Genomic DNA, 22,974 nt, shown 5'->3' on the forward strand with positions numbered 1-22,974 from the left:
AGTTTGTTGAAAGGATAATACTTCTTACAGTCTTCCTCTTCTGAGTAGCAGGCAGCTGTGAGATGCTTGGAAGACGGACACCTAGTATGATCTAGTCTAGAGGATGAGCTTTACTACTAAGAATTTGCAACACATTTTCACTTTCAGTTTCATACATTGTAAGTAGGGGGGTTGGGGCAGCATGAGGTTAACCAAGTATAAGATTAGATAAGGACAGTGGAGAACAGTGACACACAAGAAGTAAGAAATGTCTCTATCTCCAGCAGAACTGCTTATCACTGTTGTTCATAGTTTGATAGAACATATATATTTGAGTAACATTTATAAAATTCATATGAAAGTTCAATTATGAAATATTAATACATTTTTTTTAAAGCTGGAGTCGGAGTCGGTACATTTCTATCGACTCCAACCAAAACTAACTCCGACTCCGACTCCACAGCCCTGGCTGTCGGCCAATTCTAATTTTTCATGTGGGGTCATTATTCTATATGAAGGACTATGTGAGTCCATTATACTGTATGCAGGACTGTGTGGGGCCATTATTTTGTAGTAGCACTAGATGGGGCCTTTATACTGCATGGAGGACTATGTGGGGCCATTATTCTGTAAGGAGGACTATGTGGGGGTAATATTCTCTAAGGAGGACTATGTGGGGCCCATTATATTGTATGCAGGACTATGTGGGGCCATTATTCTGTAGTAGCACTAGGTGGGGCCCTTATTCTGCATGGAGGACAATGCGGGGGCCATTATTCTGTAAGAAGGACTATGTGAGGGCCAATATTCTGTAAGGAGGACTATGTGGGGGCCAATATTCTGTAAGGAGGACTATGTGGAGACCATTATTCTGTATGGAGGACTATGTGGGGCCATTATTCTGTAAAGAGGACTATGTGGAGCCATTATTCTGTAAAGAGGACTATGTGGGGCCCATTATTCTGTATGGAGGACTATGTGGGGCAATTATTCTGTATGAAGGACTATGTGGGGCCATTATAAAAGGAGAGAAGAACAGCATACCAATCCGGGTGAAGATTAAGAAGAATTCTTTACTAAAAAGACCTATAATGGTTGAAACGTTGCTTCTGGCAAAATAAAGAATTCTTCTTAAACTTCACCCAGATTGGTATGCTATTCTTCTCTCCTTTTTTGGTATGTACTCTTCCAGTGGAATTAGAACGTGCATCTGCATATCTGTAGTGCTGTCAGCCAATTCTGATTTTATATGTGGGGCCATTATTCTGTATGAAGGACTATGTGGGGTCATTATTCAATATGGAGGAATATGTGGGGCTTATTATTCAGTATGAAGGACTGTTATGAATGAGTCACCGAAGGAGGAACAAACAAAAATACAAGCTAAGTCCAGAAAACCGGAGAGGTTGGTAGCTATCGGATTGCAGACCCCTGATCCTATTCACACAACTAACAGTAGCCGTGGGGGGTTCCTACGGTGCCCTAGACCCCTCGTTCACAGCTGGAGAACTAAATAAGCCTAAAGAAAGAAAGGGGAAATCTAAACTGCCCCAGAGTAGACCCCAAAGCAATAGACAGCCCCCAACATGTATTGTCGGTGAAAAGCAGATGAAAACACAAACACACACAGAAAGACAGGTTAAGCAAACGATGGGGCCCAACTAACTAAATAGGAAAGCACAGAAAAGATGCTGGCTGCAATCCGCAAAAATTCTGCCAAAATAATGTCCAACACGTCTGATAAGAAAAAGGCCCTGAAGTCACTTCAAAATCACTATATCAGCATTCAGGTATATTCTGAAGACTGAGCAAAAGATCAACTTGACCAGAGACAAAAATGGAGCTCAGCCTGTACCAACAAGGGCAGGCAGAACCAAACACTAAGTAAACAGACAATATCTCATGGAAAAATAAGAGAGCAAATACTTAGCTTTCAGAAGACAGGTACTGAACTGGTTTGCAAGAGCTCAGAGCAGAAAGGATCACCAGCACCCCTGTAGGGCGTCGGCTGCCTTATATCCACTCAGTGATTCCGGGTGTCCAATCAGGCTCCACCTGTTCAGATGACAGGTTCTTCCCAACCCAATCAATTTCACTACCTCTCTTCACCAGCAGAGGGAGTTCATCAGACATCAACGGTGAAGGGGAAAATGAACTCACAACAGTACCTCCCCCTTGAGGGATCACCGAACCCTCATCCACGCCACCAGGATGATCAGGATGGGCCCGATGAAAAGCACAAACTAATCTTTCGGCATGAATATCGGATGCAGGGACCCAAGAATTATCCTCCTTGCCATAACCCTTCCATTTAACCAAATACTGGAGTCTCCGTTTAGCCAGGCGAGAATCCAGTATCTTCTCAACCTCATATTCCACATTACCTTCCACCAATACAGGGTCAGGAGGTGCCACCACAGGAACTACTGGCTCAACAAACCTCTTTAACAGAGACTTATGAAACACGTTATGGATCTTAAATGTAACAGGAAGAGCCAATCGAAAAGAGACAGGATTAATAATCTCCAAAATCTTGTAAGGTCCAATAAATCTAGGTTTAAACTATGCAGAAGCCACCTTCATAGAGATATTCTTTGATGACAACCAAACCATATGACCCACCTTAAACTGGGGACCAATGGTCCTATGACAGTTGGAAGACCACTGGGCCTTTTCCTGGGAGAGAGACAACCTATCCACCACTTGGTCCTAGATCTGGTGCATTCTCTCCACCACAGTGTCAACACCTGGGCAGGCAGAAGACTCCACCTGCCCTGAAGAAAATCGAGGATGAAACCCAAAGTTACAAAAAAAAGGTGGCATCAAAGTGGCAGAACTAGCTCTATTATTTAAAGCAAATTCGGCCAAGGGCAAAAATGAAACCCAGTCATCCTGATCAGCAGAAATAAAACATCTCAAATACGACTCCAAAGTCTGGTTTGTTCTCTCCGTCTGCCCATTGGTCTGAGGGTGAAACGCAGAGGAGAAGGACAACTGAATTCCCAGCTTGGAACAGAAAGTCCTCCAAAATCTAGAAATAAACTGAACTCCTCTGTCAGATACAATGTTCTCAGGAATCCCGTGCAAGCGAACCACCTGTTGCAAAAACAAGGGCACCAACTCTGAGGAAGATGGCAACTTAGGGAGTGGTACAAGATGGACCATCTTAGAGAATCTATCACAAATCACCCAAATAACAGTCATTCTCTGAGAGACAGGCATATCAGAGATAAAATCCATTGAAATATGGGTCCATGGCCTCCTGGGCACCGGCAAAGGCATCAGCAACCCACTAGAGTGAGAACAAGGTTTAGACCGGGAGCAAGTCCCACAGGACTGCACAAAACTCCTGACATCACGAGACAAGGCGGGCCACCAAAAAGACCGACTCACCAAATCTCTAGTACCAATAATACCTGGATGACCAGCCAATGCAGAGCAATGAACTTCAGACATCACTCTCTTCCTCCACTGGTCAGGAACATACAATTTTCCAAAGGGAAAACGCTGAGGTTTGTCCTCCTGAAACTCTTGCAGAGCACGTCTCAAATCGGGCGAGATGGCAGAAAGAACTACCCCCTCACCTAAGATGGTAGCAGGCTTGGTCACAACAGGAGAATCAGCAAAGAAACTCCTAGAGAGGGCGTCTGCCTTGACATTCTTAGTGCCCGGAAGAAAAGAGACCACAAAATCAAAATGTGTGAAAAACAAGGCCCACCTAGCCTGTCTAGGATTCAAGCGTTTGGCCGACTCCAGGTAAATCAAATTCTTGTGGTCAGTAAGGACCACGACTTGATGTTTAGCTCCCTCCAACCAATGTCTCCACTCCTCAAATGCCCATTTCATGGCTAACAGTTCCCGATTCCCCACATCATAGTTACGTTCAGATGGGGAGAACTTTCGGGAAAAGAAAGCACAGGGATTCATCTTAGATGTTACCCGATCTTTTTGGGACAAAACAGCTCCTGCACCAATCTCAGAAGCGTCCACCTCTACCTGAAACGGGAGTGAGACATCAGGTTGCCGCAAAACCGGAGCAGAAGTGAACCTTCGCTTCAGCTCCTGAAAGGAAGAAACAGCCTCCGGAGACCAATTCAGCACATCAGCACCCTTGTTAGTCAAATCAGTCAATGGTTTGGCAATACCAGAAAAATTAGCTATAAATTTACGATAAAAATTAGCAAAACCCAAAAACTTCTGGAGGGCCTTCAAAGAAGTGGGCTGAACCCAATCATAAATGGCCTGTACCTTGGCCGGGTCCATTTCAATAGTTGACGAAGACAAAATAAATCCCAAAAAAGAAATCCTCTGTACCCCAAAAAGGCATTTCGATCCCTTGACATACAGGGAATTCTCCCTCAAAATCCGGAACACAGTCCGAACATGCTCCACATGAGAGTCCCAATCCTTGGAAAAGATCAAAATATCATCCAGATAGATGATCAAAAATTTATCCACAAAGTCTCGGAAAATATCATTCATGAAGCACTGGAAGACAGAAGGGGCATTAGTGAGCCCAAAAGGCATCACCAGGTACTCAAAATGTCCCTCTGGAGTATTAAACGCCGTCTTCCATTCATCCCCATGCTTAATGCGAATAAGATTATACGCCCCCCTGAGGTCAAGCTTGGTAAACCAGCAAGCACCTTTAACTCTGGAGAATAGATCAGAAATCAGGGGTATCGGATACTGATATTTAACAATAATTTTGTTGAGGGAACGATAGTCAATACAAGGCCTTAATGAACCATCCTTCTTGGCCACGAAAAAAACCCCAGCACCTAAGGGTGAAGAGGATGGTCTAATATGACCCTTCTCCAATGACTCCTTAATATAGGATTGAATAGCCTCGTGCTCGGGTACAGATAAATTGAAAAGTCGACCCTTAGGAAATTTACACCCAGGGCTCAGCTCAATTGCACAGTCATAACTCCTCTGAGGAGGCAAAGACGCAGACTCATTCTCACTAAATACATCATAAAAATCAGCCAAATAGTCAGGAACATCATGCGACCGGGGAGAAGTGGAGAAAACAGGAGCGTCACTAAGGGCACACCAACAACCCCAACTCACTACAGACACAGATTTCCAATCCAAAACTGGATTATGGATTTGTAACCAGGGAAACCCCAGAACAATGGTATCATGCAGATTATGCAACACCAAAAATCTGCAATTTTCTTGATGATCTGGGGCGACCCGCATTACCACCTGGGTCCAAAACTGAGGTTTATTCTTCGCCAAAGGAGTAGCATCAATACCCCTCAAAGGGATAGGCGTCCGCAGAGGTGTCATAGGAAATCCACAACGTTTAGCAAAATCTAAGTCCATCAGGTTCAGAGCTGCTCCCGAATCCACGAAAGCCTTAGCGGAAAATGTGGACAGGGAGCAGATCAGAGTAATTGCCAGAAGAAACTTAGGTTGAACACCGCCCACAGCAAATGTGTGTGCAAAACGTTTCTCTCGTTTAGGGCAGACAGAAATAATATGCGAGGCATCTCCACAGAAAAAACACCGCTTATTGCGCCTTCTGAACTCCTGACGTTGCGCCCTAGACAAAACTATCACATTGCATAGGTTCAGACATTTGTTCAACAGGTGGCAACACCTCTCGTGCAGTTTTGCGTTCGCGCAAGCGCCGATCAACCTGAATGGCTAATGACATAGAATAGTCAAGACCAGAGGGAACAGGAAATCCCACCATAGTACCTTTTACAGTTTCTGACAAACCCTTCCGAAAGAGAGCTGCCAAGGCACCATCATTCCAAGTAGTAAGGACTGCCCACTTTCGGAATTTTTGACAGTACAACTCTGCAGAATCCTGACCCTGACTCAATGCCAACAGGGCCTTTTCAGCCTGATCAATAGCATTAGGTTCATCATACAACAGCCCTAAGGCTTGAAAAAATGCATTCACATTAGCTAGAATAGGATCATCAGGTTTCAAAGAAAACGCCCAATCCTGAGGATCGCCGCGCAGCAAAGAGATGACAATTTTAACCTGCTGCACGGAGCTCCCTGATGAGTTAGGCTTCAAGGCAAAAAATAATTTACAATTATTCTTAAAGTTCAAAAATTTAGACCGATCCCCAAAAAACACATCAGGAGTAGGGATCTTTGGTTCAGCAACATGTGAATGAGCAAGATAGGCGGAAATTCCCCGCACTTGAGCAGTGAGCTTCGCCACACGATCAGACAATTGCTTCATCTCCATTGAGAAGAAAAAAAAAATTCCCCCCTACGGCCTCAAAGACAGAGGAAAAAATATTCAAAAAAAAAATTCTGACTTTTTTTTTTTTCTTTTACAATTCTTTCCTGCTATTGAGTACCCTAGAATCTGCGATATGGCTGGTGATTCTGTTATGAATGAGTCACCGAAGGAGGAACAAACAAAAATACAAGCTAAGTCCAGAAAACCGGAGAGGTTGGTAGCTATCGGATTGCAGTCCCCTGATCCTATTCACACAACTAACAGTAGCCGTGGGGGGTTCCTACGGTGCCCTAGACCCCTCGTTCACAGCCGGAGAACTAAATAAGCCTAAAGAAAGAAAGGGGAAATCTAAACTGCCCCAGAGCAGACCCCAAAGCAATAGACAGCCCCCAACATGCATTGTCGGTGAAAAGTAGATGAAAACACAAACACAGACAGAAAGACAGGTTGAGCAAACGATGGGGCCCAACTAACTAAATAGGAAAGGACAGAAAAGATGCTGGCTGCAATCCGCAAAAATTCTGCCAAAATAATGTCCAACACGTCTGATAAGAAAAAGGCCCTGAAGTCACTTCAAAATCACTATATCAGCATTCAGGTATATTCTGAAGACTGAGCAAAAGATCAACTTGACCAGAGACAAAAATGGAGCTCAGCCTGTACCAACAAGGGCAGGCAGAACCAAACACTAAGTAAACAGACAATATCTCATGGAAAAATAGGAGAGCAAATACTTAGCTTTCAGAAGACAGGTACTGAACTGGTTTGCAAGAGCTCAGAGCAGAAAGGATCACCAGCACCCCTGTAGGGCGTCGGCTGCCTTATATCCACTCAGTGATTCCGGGTGTCCAATCAGGCTCCACCTGTTCAGATGACAGGTTCTTCCCAACCCAATCAATTTCACTACCTCTCTTCACCAGCAGAGGGAGTTCATCAGACATCAACGGTGAAGGGGAAAATGAACTCACAACAAAGGACTATGTGGAGCCACTTTTCTGTAGTAGCACTAGGTGGGGCCACTATACTGTATGCAGGACTATGTGGGGCCATTATTCTGTAGTGGCACTAGATGGGGCCTTTATACTGTATGGAGGACTATGTGGGGGCCTTTATTCTGTAAGAAGGACTATGTGGGGGCCAATATTCTGTAAGGAGGACTATGAGAGGCCATTATTCTGTAAGGAGGACTATGTGGGGACCATTATTCTGTAAGGAGGACTATGTGGGGACCATTATTCTGTATGGAGGACTATGTGGGGCCATTATAAAAGGAGAGAAGAACAGCATACCAAACCGGGTGAAGATTAAGAAGAATTCTTTACTAAAAAGACCTATAATGGTTGAAACGTTGCATTTGGCAAAATAAAGAACTCTACTTAAACTTCACCCGGATTGGTATGCTGTTCTCTCTTTTTTGGTATGTACTCTTCCATTGGGGCCAGTGGAATTACAACGTGCATCTGCTTATCTGCAGTGCTGTCGGCCAATTCTGACTTTTTATGTGGGGCCATTATTCTGTATGAAGGACTATGTGGGGTCATTATTCTATATGGAGGACTATATGGGGCCCATTATTCAGTATGAAGGACTATGTGAGGCCATTATTCTGTAGTAGCACTAGGTGGAGCCTTTATACTGTATGGAGGACTATGTGGGGCCATTATTCTGTAAGGAGGACTATGTGGGGCCCATTATTCTGTATGGGGGACTATGTGGGGCCATTATTCTGTAGTAGCACTAGGTGGAGCCTTTATACTGTATGGAGGACTATGTGTGGTCAATTTTCTGTAAGGAGGACTATGTGGGGCCATTACTCTGTATGCAGGACTATGTGGGACCCATAACTCTGTCTGGAGAACCATGAAGGGCCATTATTTTGTGTGAAGGACTATATAGAGTCATTATTCTGTATGAAGGACTATATGGGACCATTATTCTGTATGGAGGACTATGTGGAGGGCTATGTGGGGATCACAGTTGGAGCATCTACTGTGTTGGGGGTCACTACACTTTGTTGGGGTGGTTGGCACAGTAGGGTCATCAAACCCTCCATGTATGTGGAGGAATTCACTGTGGGGGTCATCATACTGGGTTTGTGGGGCATTTTTGTTAGCATCATACATTTTGGGAGCAATGAAAGAGCAAAATATTTAGGCTTCAGTTGGAGGAAAATTACTTTGTAAGGGCTGCAAAGCTGAGATATTCTCATCTGTGACCCCACCATATATTAAAGTGATTTTATTGGGGGTTGTCCCATTAGAACTTCTGCTATAGGGCCCCATGATTTATGTGTACGCCCCTAGCCCGCGAGGAAATACCCAATACTCTGGTCATGTGATCTGACTCTTTAGATCTATTAATTAAAATGTATTTTGTTTGTGGGACAACCCCTTATAAGTTTGTTCTCATATGAAAAGGTGTATTGTTAAACTTTAGAGATAAGGAAAAAACTTTCTCAATTGTAGAAATTTTTTTAAATATCAATGTTGGCCTGTGACTTTGTACAAGTTTTTAATTTTCGCTCTCTGTGTATCTGAGTTTGACATTCCTGCTCTATGGAAAGTCCTCCCCTTTCCCATCTTAAAGCACTACTCCAGTGGGGCTTTTTTTTTTATTGCACCACTTGAGTGGTGCTTTAAATGTAATTCTCCTGCTTATCTCATACTCACCTGCAACCACCTTAATCCCTTTCCAGCGTTACTCCTGTTGGTCTCCGGCAAAAAGTGACCTGCCGGCAGCTCCAGTGTTTCATGATGTGCTGCGGAGGTCACTTTTCACTACAAGTTTATGAGATCCTCGTTCTGGCTTTCATAGACTTGTATTGAGCTCTTGTGACGTAACTTCTGACTTCCAGCCACTCAGAAGTTACGGGCACAAGATGGTGCTGCGGGACCGGTGTGGCGTAAGTAAAAGGTCAAGCTTTTGGAAGGTGAGTATAAGAACGGGGGCAGGGGAGTTACATTTAAAGAGCCACTCCAGTGCTGAGGAAAAAAAAAACCCAACAACTGGCATGGTGCTTTAATTGAGGCTTGACCATCCTGAAGATATAGGATGTTGTGCAAGTCTGGTCACTTGTTGCTAATATTGCCACGTTAACATTTGATCTTGGTTTGGTTAATTAGGGTACATATGTTATGCTTTCTGGCAGCACAGATGGTGAGGCAAGATATCGCTGGTAACTCTCCTGAAACTCTTCCCCCAACTCACCCTCTGCCCGTCACTAACGTCTTTTACTGGTCTACAAAATGATGCACATTCCCCAAGTCTCCAAGACAAAGGGATGCCTCCAATTATTTCCCCCCAATAAGGTGATTTCCTGGGCTTTGATCAGCTCTCAACTTGTTTGTTCTTTTTCTGGTAGGACTGAAGTCCCAATGTCATTGTTAAAGGGAACCTGTCACCCACCCAGCTCATTTTTAAGTTAAAGAGCCACCTTCAGCAGCACTAAGGCTGCATTCTGTGAAGGTGGCTCTTCTGTTTCTGACCCCTAGTAACGCTGAAATATCGACTTTTATAAATAGCTCCTCATACCCGTTATGTGTCCCATAGGTATGGTGTGTCCCCCTGTATCAGCCGCCTACCATCCGTCCATCATGCTTCTGTCATGTGTCTGGGCGCTGCCTACCATCTGTCCATCACGCCCCTTGTCTTGTGTCTGGGCACCGCCCACCATCCGTCCATCATGATGCCCCTGTGCATCGCTGCCTCCTCATGTTTTGAATGCCGGCGCCTCCGTTGTGACAAGAGTTCTTGGGCATGCGCAGTGCGAACTGCCCGAGAACCGACATCAGGCTATTGTGCCTGTGTGTTGTGGAGGCCCCAGATCCCACCCCGCAGTGTGAATACATCACTTCTTGTGTGTCACTTCCCTTTCCCCTTACTAGCCACACTCCTTTGCTGAAACGGACATCTTGACCTTGGATCTACCTCACCAACCTGACCTCTAAACTGTCTACCAATGGATCATTCTCTCCTCTCCGCCTGGTATAGGTAAGCGTTACACTAGCACACGCACTTCCTTTGAGGCTAAAAATGATTACATGTGTTACGCTTAGTGTAAAAGGCTTCCAGTCTGAAGCTAGAAAGTGCATGGTTTGCATGACCTTAGCCCTTACATGGTGCTGCTGCATTCTTTTATTTGTAAGGAATTTAAACTGTCCTTATTCGCTGATGACATACTTCTAACGCTTACTAACCTACACACTTTTCTCCCCAGCCTACACACTGTTCACCTTCTGGGTTGTAATATAAATACTGCTATAACTGAGGCCCTCCCTGTATAACACCACTAGTGCCCTCACATCTTTTATAAGTGACTATGCATACAATGGAAAGAAACATGAGTAACCATATTGGAATTCAAATGACACCTTCTTACTCTACAATAGTCTCATAAATTTCCTCCTTGTTCCGGGAACTACTGCCTTCCGAATATATGGAAATCCTGTCATATCTCCCACTTAGGCTATATAACAACTATTTAAATGACTACTATCGAAACGACTTCACTACTTTGAGACCCTGCAGCTAAAATTCCTACAGACTAGCATACTTGATTTCATATGGAATTCTAAACACCACAGAAGTCCAAAGTCAGTGATGGTCACTGAGACAGAGACTCCAGATTTACAAAAATACTATTGGGCAGCTGTTTGTTTCTGCATATGTGAAAAACTTAATAAAAAGAACAGTTTAAAAAAAAAATAAAAAACAGAAAAAGGTTAGTTAGATAAGTATTTGCCTTGCACCGATTACTACTTGGGAGAATCACATTTCCACAAAATGATCAACTGTCCCCAGCACTGTGTTTAGCTATCACCGTCACTTCAACTTCTTAAAGGAGCACTCCTCCTCCCATCTAAGTTTTATCCTCTTACGATATTGCAATCAACCTATTATATAGCACTTTGTACTTACAATTGCTAATTTTGCCCTTCTACCCAGTTAATTCTTTTATTTGCTTTATGTAGAAAGAAGAAGTCTTTTTCCCTGCATTTATCATTCCCCTATTCAACTCCTGACCCAGATGCTCTGCTCCTACCCCTGCCAGGGACTTTTGCAGTGACTTATGATTCATGTAAGGGAAAAGAGACTTCCTGTTTCTACACAGAGCTCAGAAAGATTCATCTAGTCAGTTTTTAATCATATGATGTCAAAGACCTAACGGAAAAAAGAAGAATTAGCTATGTAGAAAAGCAAAATGAGCAACAATAAAGCTGTCAAGGTCATGAGACAGGTCACTGGTTTTACCCATCATGAGCTGTGTCTTGTGTAGCACCTTGGTAACGAGACACATTTTTATAGGCCACCAATTGAATCAGCTCATATTATTTATTATTGCCTTCTAAATACTGATAGATTTCACCTGGTGTCATGACTTTCCATGTTTATTGCACCTTTGTGCAATACTTTGTGCAATACTTTGTGTTCAACACTTTTTCCCGGTGTCATTTCTCATTATTTCTAGAGATGGACGAACCTGAACAGTAACGTTTGGCATCCGTAACGAACACCTACTGTTCGGGCATGGACACCGAACATGGAATTCACCAGGATGTCCATGTTACTTCTAGGTTCGGCCCCCGAACACTGGGTGTTTGTTGGTGGTAAAATCATCACTGCCAGTCAAACAGCCGCAGTTCCCACACTGTCAAATCACAGCGTGAGCCCGCAGGTATGATCAGAGGTATAAAGTTTACCTCCGGTCACTGGTGTCGGCTGATGGCACTACTGCTCCCATCAGCTGCCACCTGATGCCGCTAATAATAGAGAGAGCAGGAGCGGTGATGGGAGTATTCATCAGCCGATCAGCCGGCGACTGCACTGTAAATAAATAATAAAAAAAAAACGGCGTGGATTCTCCTGTATTTTTTATTACGAGACAGGCAAAACTCACAGCTGGGGACTGCAATTCTCACATGGCAGCTTCAGCAAGGCTGGTTATCAAGAATAGAGGGGTCCCCAGGCCATATTTTTTAATTATTTAATTATGCCCCCATTTTTAATAACCAGCTTTGCTAAAACAGACAGCTGGGGACTGATATTCTCAGGCTGGTAGGAAGCGATGGATATTGCCCCCCCCAGCCTAAAAATAGCAGCACGCAGCTGCCCAGAAAAGACGTATCTACTAGCTGAACCAATTCTGGCTCTTTGCCCGGCTCTTTCCACTTGCCCTGTAGCCGTGAAAGTGGGGTTCATATTTGTGGGGCTGATGTCACCTTTGTATTGTCAGGTGTCATCAAGCCCACGGCTTAGTTATGGAGGAGAGGGGTCTATGAGACTCCTATTTATTACTAATCCTATAGTTATATTGTAAATAAAGACAGAGAAAATATAAAGTCCTTTATTAGAAATAAAACATCACACACTTTTCCATTTTCATTTAAAAATAACAACCACAGCTATACTCACCTAACGCCTAGTTCCACCGAAGCCCTCGTCTTCTATGATAAAACAAAACAAAAAAAAACAATATTCCTCACCTGTCCATCGTTCTGTCCCATGCCGTAATCCATGTCTGAGGGATAAATAGTTTGCAACCTGGATGGGGCCCAAGTTGCGACCGTCCTGGCTGAGAACCACTGATGAATGAGCTGCTGCGAGCGCAGCATCAGTGACTAGCGAGTTCACTGCAGTTCAAATTCACTACAGTGAAATTCTCCTGGTGAACTTTTTGTAAGCGTTCGGCTGAACCCACCAGACTCAAACATTCAGGTGTTCGCCCATCTCTAATTATTACACATCATTTAGTTTATGGACATCTACAGCTTGATTTCTGTGCCTGCGCGGATTGGATGGATTGTGACCGACATATGCTGACAATTTCATGTGAATAGCACATTTAGACATATATTTATTTAGAAAATTGGTGACGTTTTCAATACTTATTTCACCTGCTGTAGTAAGAAGATAAAAACTTTTTTGGGAGTGCATTGTTAAACTGAAATTTGTGCAAAGAGCTGATTTCTTTTACTAGTAAGATTAGAAAGTACCAATTAGTGATATTTTGGTCATGTAAAAAAAATCCAACCAATTTAGCAGCAGATTTTCACGATGATGGGCAAATCATTAACATTTCAACCTAACCCAAGCCTTCCTATACTGTTTTTGGGGGATAGACTCTGTCCCACTTGATTTTAGAATAACAGTATACCATATCCTCACTATAACAAGACAAGAAATAGCAAAGAAATGGAAGTCTAATGAATTCACTCCACTATCAGACATTATTCACGGCATTAATATCAACGTAACCTACAAGTAGATGATAGCCCTTCACAACAAGATCAGATCCTTTCACAAGGCCTGGCATAACAGCTCCTCTTTCACATATGCAACTGAAAAATGAGGCAACAGGACTTTGTGTAACAGAGGAGGTCTTCTTACAAAATATGACCCCATACTCCGATCAGGATCACTTCCATTTTCTAGGTTTGTCCTGTTTCCTCCTTTTTTACCAATGTTTATTTCAGGTAATTTAATTTTTGCTAACCTAAATATTGTATACACTGAGCATATACAAATTACTCTCCATGACAAGTTATTGCCTCCCTTATTTTGTTAAAATAACCTAACAATGAAATCTTTACAATGTACACATATAAAAAAATGGAAATATGAAATGGTTTGTTTGATTTCACTACACGTCATAAATTACCAGTAATAATATATACAAGTACATGCACATATGAAGAAAATGGGCTGAATCCTGGAGCACTACTTTATAGTGATGATGCCACAGAATAAGAAAGCGATGCTTTTTGTCATATGCCTCATGGTTGTCCTGGGCACTGAATGCCAATTAGCTGAGAGGCACCACTTGGTCATGGCTCCAATTCCTTTCAGGACAAGTTAGGCCTGTTTCACACTTCCGTTTTTTCAAATCCGTCAAAATCCGTTGTTTTCCGTAAAAAAACGGATCCGCCATTTTTTGCAGGATCCGTTTTTTTTTGTCCCATAGACTTCCATTACGGTTACCGCGGATCCGTCAAAAAAACGGATCCGTTTTTAAAAAAACGGATCCGTTTGCATCAGTTTCCGTCAAAAAAACGGAAACGGATCCGTTTGGCGGACACAAAAACGGAAGTGTGAAACAGGCCTTACATGATGAAAACAACATGATGTCCTTCTCTCAGAGATTTAATGACATGGTTAGATATAGTAGTGAAACAGATCATGTAGGTCAGGGGTGCACACCTTGAGACCTGGGGACTACAAGCGTGACGCGGTGCCATACTGTGTGGTGGCCAGCCATCGATGACTTCTCCGAGTTCAGTAACCTTCATACACTATAAGGAAAGCTGCCCTCAATGTATGAGCCATGTTCCTGGAATGCTTAGTAGAGAAGCAGAGGACCCTCAGTGTCTACACTAGTGCAAGTTCCAGAAATGAAAACCCCACCTACCAGAGTATAAGATGCAGGATAGGAAAAAAGTGGTCAGACAATCCGCGCTGCGAATCACTATGAACAATTATTATTACAGTGGTCTTTATTCAACGCGTTTCAAAGTTTCACAGAACTCCTTCCTCAGGTGGTTTTTCCTGAGGAAGGAGTTCTGTGAAACTTCGAAACGCGTCGAATAAAGACCACTGTAATAATAACTGTTCATAGTGATTCGCAGCGCGGATTGTCTGACCACTTGTTTTCCTATCCTGCATCTTCTACGTTGGTCCCTCGTGGATCTGTGGTTTCTGCAGCAGCGATTCCTCCATGCTTATTACAAGCTCCATCTGGTGAGTGCATTATTTTTAAATTGATATACTTACACTGGATAATGCACTATTGCGCTATTTCTCCTCAATAGTATACCTATCAGAGTATGGCATATTTAGTTCTGTCGAGATATATACTTCGGATCAGATCACCCCTTCAAATTTTATGCAGCTTTTAATAGTACGATCACAAAATTTGGCCCTGGGAGCATTTCTCATCTAAGAAAACTGAAAATACAGATGTGAAAGACTTTCACTTTTCTGCTTAGCACCTCTGAACCCCCTTACGCTATACCCTGTTATAGCCTTCACCAATATTCATTACGTGCTCGGCGGCCTTACCTTTATTAGCAGCCTCCTCAGCTTCTTTATACATTCCCAAAAAAAAGTATGTACAAGCCAAGTTCACCCAAACATCGGGATTACATCCTCCCTGTTCACTTGCATGCTTGAACACCTAATAAAGGACCAAATATCACTGTCAGTATTCTTCTCTACATTATTAAATGATGGGTTTTAGCTTTTTTAATTTACAGCTTTGACACATTTATCCCTGACATGGAACTTGTATCCCCGTTACAAAATGCCTGCCTACTGCACCATTCATTCTCTAATACGGACAAGAAAACAACTGTTCTGGACAAAAACAGGCAAGTAAAAAATGCCCTGCTCAAAAAATGGAGCATAAATGGCAATAAGTGATGTGCGTCACTAATCAGCGCATGATGGCTGCAGGACGCACATGGAAGGAGGAGGACAGGAAGAAGATTAAGAAATTGGGCTGAAGTTTGGGGATGCTATTGTAGTGATCACAACGCTGAGGGGGAAAAATACATGGCAGTACAGGGGTGCACTGACAGAGGAGACTAGGGGTACTACATGTTCCAGCAGAACATAGCACATCACGGAGACTCTCATAACCATTATACACGCTGATACTGATTGGAGGCGTGCAGAGTGGTAACCGATATTTTACTTTTCACCATTTGTCTACAATTAGTCAATCTGCTCAGTCTGACCAATCAAAGCGAAGGCTGGGTGATTGTTGCCGCTCACTGGGTCCTCTTCTAGAAAGACCGAATCAGCACTAACCACCGATGTATACTGCCATTTTTTGGACTTTGCTTTAAAAATGCTTCAACTGGCCAGATTTGACTGAACAATAGCAGCGAATGCCGATGAAGTGGCATGGAGGATCACACGAGCCCCCTGGGTGATGAGGAAAGATGGCCCGCTGGTGATTAGACATACAATATGTGTATTTGCAGTAACAAACTGGGATGTAAAAATACATCTGATGTCGTGAAGGGGACAATAATTGAGACTTTAACTTGACTCAACAGGAAAAGTGTTCTCTCAGATGGTGTATAATATAGCGTGGCACTACTACAGGGTGCACAAGTAAGTTACCCAAACCAAAGTAAAGAGTGAAAATAACTTGGCACTCAACTTAGGCTGTGTGCACACGCTGCGGATTAGGTGCGGATTCATCCGTGCGGATTTCGTAAAATCCGCAGGTGAAACCGCAGGTCAAAAGACCTGCGGTTTTACCTGCGGATTGCTCTGCGGTTTGGCCCTGCGGTTTTTCATCTCCTCAATGGAGGAGATGGCAAACCGCAGGGGAATCCGCAGAAAGAATTGACATGTCAATTCTTTCTGCGGATTGAAAACCGCAGATAATCCACGCGGAAAATTCCGCACCGTCTGCACTGCGGTTTTTGATTCCCATAGGGAATCATGGTACTGTACACCGCAGCAAAAACTGCTGCGGGTCCGCAGCGGCCAAAACCGCTGCGGAACCGCAGCAAAATCCGCAGCGTGTGCACACAGCCTTAAGATGTCCTTAATCAGAAGACAAATTTTTATTAATGCAGTCTGTACAACGTTTCCGCATATATGGCCTTCCTCAGTCCGACTGCTTAAAAATTGGTGGCTAAGCAATGAAGCTTTGTATCGGCTCTTAGTATAAATTCTGTAGTATGGAGTATAGAAAGTGTGTCGGCTCTCTGTATTAAGACGGTTCCTCTGAATAGGCTTTGTTGCTATATATCAGGTCCCTGCCAATGTTAGGTTGGTGTGCTTATATAAGGCCCCTGTAATACATTGGTGATTCGTGGGTATGGGCACGCAGGACGCGGCTTCCACCGCCTGTCACGTCGCTTCATTGCTTATCCACCAATTTTTAAGCAGTGGACTGAGGAAGGCCATATAGGCGGAAACATTGTACAGACTGCATTAATAAAAATTTGTCTTCTTATTAAGGACATCTTAAGTTGAGTGCCAAGTTATTTTCACTATTCTCTCAGATGGCGACATGGAAAATACAATAATTAATGGAAAACCTATTTAAAGACACACTTCTATCAATGTTTTTATCTTTTTACTATATTCCGCTCATCACTATATGGCACTAGGTATTTACAATTGCTCATTTTACTTTTCTACCCAATTAATTCCTCTATTTTTTCTGCTGTATGTAAAAACAGAACGTCTCTTTTCCCTGGAGAGTTATCTCCCTCTTCACCTCCTGACCCAGCTGCTCCCTCCTCTCACTGCCAGGGACTTTTGATAAGACTGGTGATTCGTGCTGGGAAAATTGACCTCTTGTTTCTACATAGAGCTTAGAAGGATTCAGCAAGTCAGCTTTTAATCACGTGATGTCATAGACCTAATGGAGAACAGAAGAATTAGCTGGGTAGAAATGAAAAATGAGCAATTGTAAGTACATAGTGCTATATAATGTGATAATTGCAATATATTAAGAGGCTAAAACATTTGATGGGAGGAGGAGTGCGTCTTTAATGTGCATGCATTACCTCCAGAGCTTTTTTGTAGTCACCAAGATGAAATGAACAGTACCCAATCCATAAATCAGAGTCATCTTCACTCTCTCCAACTTGACGTTTAAACTATAAAGAAAAGTCCATAAAGTCATTTCAGGACAAAGTGACCAGCTATATAATAAATATATACAACATATTCAGGTATTATACATGATAGTTTACCCGCAGGAATACTATAATGTCGCTATAATAACACGTACAACAAAAAGTGGATCCAAACGTGGTCAGCCTTTGCATTTTTAACCCCTTTTCACCAAGACCATTTTCACTTTCCTGACCAGGTCACATTTTTCGATTCTGAACAGTGTAACTTTATGTGATAACAGCTCTGTAATGTTTCTACATATCATAGATATTCTGAATTTTTTTTTTTATTACAGCATTTTATATCAATGGTAAATTTAGCTCAACACAATTTGAGCTTATTTATAAAAACAACTGAAATTTGCAGAAAAGTTTAAAAATAAATGTTTATGCTTCTGTTTTATTTTATAAGTACCATAAAAAAACACTGAAATGTATTTCAAATTATATTCTCCTCTCAAAAACAATTATTTTTATACAAACATGTTTTTTTCCATCAGAAACAGCAGTTTGGACTGGCAAAAGCTTTCTTAAAGGAGTTAGCCAGGACTGGGGCTAACTCCTTTAATCACCAGAATGCCCCTATGCTCACCTCTGCCTCTCACATGGCTTGTGGGATATTGTTATGTCACACTATCCCTGAGGCCAATCAACGTTGGCTTCACTCTTCTCTGCTACAGTTGTAATTGACATGAGGAGGAAAAGAGAGCGCAGCCACAGCTTTCGCTTCTTCCAGATATCCGAGTTGTCCGAAGAAGGGGAGGGTGAAGCGAGCACTGATTGGTCAGAGGGATCGCGTATCATAATGTCAAGCGAGCCTTGTGAGAGCTGGTGAAACAGCACAAGCACTGGAACTGAGTATAGATAGGTGTTATTATTATACTGGTGGGAAACATAGGGACTGTCCGAGTAGTGGACAACCCCTTGATGTATTTTTTTCAATTATTTTTCATACTGTGTTCCACATCAGGTCATAAAATACCTCTGGGGGAGCATTCCAATATTTAAATACATTTTTTATATTGCTTAAATTCCTTGTAACTAGGGCTGGCATATTAGCTCGAGTTACTGGGCATCATTCAGCTTCCTGCCTGCATTGCAAAGCGTGATCGCTTAGCACCCAGCTGCCTCCAGGAACCTGTGATCACAAGATCCGCAGAACGGGAGGAGGAAACGCGGTCAGTGCTTCCTAAACTGTATATTCATTGCTGTGCATACGGTCATCAGGAAGGCAGAGATGCTGAAAAACTACCCGTGCCTTCTCTATAGGAAGTCCAGCTGTGTCTGACAGCCCGGCGCTCCCTGTTCCTGCAGCTGTACAATCTCCCTGCAGCTACCCAAATAGCAATGACACTGTAAACCATTATGCCCTGGCAGTTTAGGCTGTTGGGGCGTTACGTTATGCAGGAAGTTAATTGACCATACAACTTGGAAGGTAATGCCAGGGTTAAATCATATTAAAATATCCCTAGTCTAGAGAGGTAACAAGGTATAAGCTCCAACCTCCAACAGCGTTATTGATCCAGTGAAGTCCCTTTGGGAGAGTAAGTCGTCCAGTTTGGGAACTTTCTTTCCCTTTTTTTTGGTTTTATCAGCCTGTTGTACATCACCGCCTACAGCAGGCTTGGCTCTTGATAACATCTGAAAAAAAAAAAATGATTGTATTAGGTCCATGTACACAAGATGCCATGTTGGTGCAATAACATCATGCACAATCACACAAATAGCAGTCTCACGTCACAAAGACAATCCTGGTCCACAAAAAGCTTCTGACAAGCCGATTCCCGCTGTGCCTGAGTGGAATAGCGCTCACTCTGACAGACGGTAACCATCCATGTAACACATGGCCTATTTCTCCCTGCCGTGGTGTCTGGCATTAACTTCCCTCCTCAAAGTTTAAGATTTGGAGAAATCCACACAAAGACAACCTCCGTCCTTGTGTATGGGATAATGCATGGCAACAAATCTGCCACGCATTGGCATACGGGACCTGAGCAATGGCGCTTAGAGCTCCCACGTAGGTTATGTAGACAGCCATATACACGTGATAGGGTCTTACTCCCTGGGATCCTTATAAGAATGCCTCCTCAACCCAAAGGGGCTAATCTGTTAGAAAACTGGATCTTCGGATGTATTTAATATAGAATTATATACCACGTACTCATATACTTTCATTACTAATGCTCCATTACGGCTGCTCCGCTTCTGACTTGGGTACTACACAGCAGAGCGTTCCCTGTGTTGGAGCAATACTAGTAACGTGTGAAGGGGGCTGGCCGACGGCTTATTTCAATGGCTATGCCAGCCACCTTCTCAGAATCCACAAGAAAAGGGGCTGGCATGGCGACTGAAACGAGCAGTCAGCCACATTCACGCACATATCTGGTTATGTGAAAACATAGGCCGCTCTCTTCTGCCAAACCTTTGGTAATGAAAGCAGATCTGTACATATATTTTTACACGTCTGCCTGCTTACAACCCTTTTAATGACAGCAATGCATGACACTGAAGTTGGTCAAATTTAGGGGTTATTTGACAAACTCTCTTATATGAATGTGGCAGCAGTATTCCCTTTGGTCCCTGGGAAATAATTGTCTGGCCGGAGCTTAGACAGCGATTTATGCATGTATATGGGCATGCTAAACACTCGGCTATTCAGTATGTAAATGTCCTCAGTACATTTAGCCCCCTATGTGAAAATCAAAGTGCAAGTGTCTGTATATAATAGTTCTGATCATCACTCTTGTTCTCAGGCCCCTACACATCACATTCTCTAGATCCACTTTCCTGTATGTCCTCTTTGATAGAAAGGAGGATCAGATTTTGACACCTAGGAGAGGGACAACATTTCTGCTCCTTTCTCCTTTGTGCAGGCCCTTATTATCCACTTAAATTGAACCTGTCAACAGGATTTTGCTAAGTAAACTACAGACACTGTTGGGTCAGCGCTGTTCTACTGATAAAATTATACCTTGGTTGATGACATCCGTTTTGTGGTTCTTGTGTAATCAGTGTTAGAAGTTTTCAGTTAATGAGATGCCCGTGCTCCCGGGCGGGACTGTAGACAGAGTTTTATCTTTCTGCTCTAAGCCAGAGAAACCAAGGAAAGACCTGCCCACAGGCCACTCCGAAGCACGGGCATCTCATTAACTGAAAACTTCTAACACTGATTACACAAGAACCACAAGACGGATTTCTTCACCCCAGATATAATTTTAGTCAGTGTAACAGCGGCAACCTGACAATGCTTGTAGTTTACTTAGCAAAATCCTGCTGACAGGTTCATATAATGAAAAAGAATGTAAAAAAGATTATATCTCAAGAATTTGATGTGAAAAAGGACTTATTACTGATCTGCCTGCCATATTAAGGCAGCACGGTGGCTCAGTGGTTAGCACTGCAGCCTTGCAGCACTGGAGTCCTGGGTTCAAATCCCACAAAGGACAACATCTGCAAGGAGTTTGTATGTTCTCCACGTGTTTGCATGGGTTTCCTCCCACAGTCAAAAGACATATACAGATAGGGAATTTAGGGGGGTATGTTGATATATGTAAAACACTGTGGAATTAGATAACACTACATAAGCATGCATAATAAATAAATAAGGTGAATCTGAAACATTTGGACTGATTGTTATTTCAGGTGATCTGATGACTCCAGAAGGATTCCCATGGATAGTCCAATGAGAAAAAAAAAAGATTGCATCCTTACATTGGGCAAACATCCTCAGAGAAGAAGAGGTCAGGAACACTAGTGCCACCTTTGGGATGTAGCAATCCTAAAAGTCAATATTGGCCTTTTAAGGAGCCTTGAAGCCAAACCAAAACACTCCATTTACAGGCAATTTTACTAGAGGAAAAAAAATGTCTCCACCAAGATGGCGCCAGAAGCCTGCACAATAGCATCTATCGCGTTCTGAATTATGCTACTGCACAGGCGCAGCCGGCGCCAATTTGAGGAACTTTATTTTTATCAAGAAATGTATATCACTATTTAAAATGAATATATGGATACTATAGCTCCGATCATGCTACAGCGATGAATGTAATTTTTTTTCTCCAAAACAAAAAGATATAGTATGTAAAATAGGAGGTGGTCACTGAGGGATCAGTGACCTGTCATAGGCCCATACAGATAAATATGTAAGCAGAGCACCACATAAAGCCATGACCCACAGGCCACCCCGGAACACGAGAATCTCATTAAAGGGAACCTGTCAGCAGAATTGTGCACAGTAACCTACAGACACTGTCAGGTTGGCGCCATTATACTGATTAACATGATACCTCGGGTGATGAAATCCGTCTTGTGGTTGTTTAATTTTTATGTTCAGTTTTGCGTGAATGATATGCTCGTGCTCCGGGGCGGCCTGTAGGGGGTCTTCATGTGGTGCTCTGCTTAGCTATTCATAATAATGGCTTCTAACAGGTCACTGATCCCTCAGAGACCTGCCCCCTATTTTACATAATGAATATATATATATTGAAAAAAAAAAAATCACCACCAGCAGGCAGGCGCTGGTGCCTGCGCTACAGCATGATCACATGCACATTGGGCATTTAATTCTTTGATTTGCTTGTATAAATACATTTGTAAAAAATATAAATAAATAAACCTGTCTCAAAATGCACTGACCATTCCTGTGCAGCAGCAGATAACGTCGATATATGATACTGCGCAGGCGTCATCTTGGGAAGGCATTTTTGTTTCTCTAGCAAGATGGCGCTGCCTGTGCAGTAGCGTATATCGGATGGCTGATCACTGCTACAGCGCAGGCACAGTCAGCATATTTTGAGACAGGTTTATTTATTTTTTTTTTACAAATTTATTTATACAAGCAAATCAAAGAATTAGGCCGGGGTCACACTAGCGATTAAAACGGTCGAATGCAATGCGATAAAAAAATCGCATTGCATTCGAACCCATGTTATTCTATGGGGCAGCTCCCATCATGCGATTTTTTATCGCATCCGATCCTCGGACCGAGACAATCGCAGCATGCTGCGATTGTCACCGATTTTCGGATCGGATTCGACAATACAAGTCTATGGATGCGATAAAAAAACGCATGGAAAATGCACCAAACATGTGACTTGCGATTAAATCGCACAACTTCTCCAGGTCTACAGGATAGGGCATCAGGCA

The 22,974-nt window shown here is 42.8% G+C and overlaps 1 protein-coding gene across 1 annotated transcript in view; it reads right to left on the reverse strand.

Moving 5' to 3' along the window:
- The window catches only part of IFT56 (intraflagellar transport 56), a 144,061-nt gene that overhangs the window by 118,471 nt on the left and 2,616 nt on the right, over positions 1–22,974 (reverse strand). Inside the window, 3 exon segments of the mRNA XM_073586669.1 lie at positions 15,245–15,359; positions 17,719–17,811; positions 19,333–19,470. Of these exon segments, the coding sequence (XP_073442770.1) occupies positions 15,245–15,359; positions 17,719–17,811; positions 19,333–19,470 (346 nt within the window).

The sequence above is a fragment of the Dendrobates tinctorius genome, unplaced genomic scaffold (genome assembly GCF_039654945.1).
Source record: "Dendrobates tinctorius isolate UK_male_01 unplaced genomic scaffold, ASM3965494v1 ptg000094l, whole genome shotgun sequence".
Lineage (NCBI taxonomy): Eukaryota > Metazoa > Chordata > Amphibia > Anura > Dendrobatidae > Dendrobates > Dendrobates tinctorius.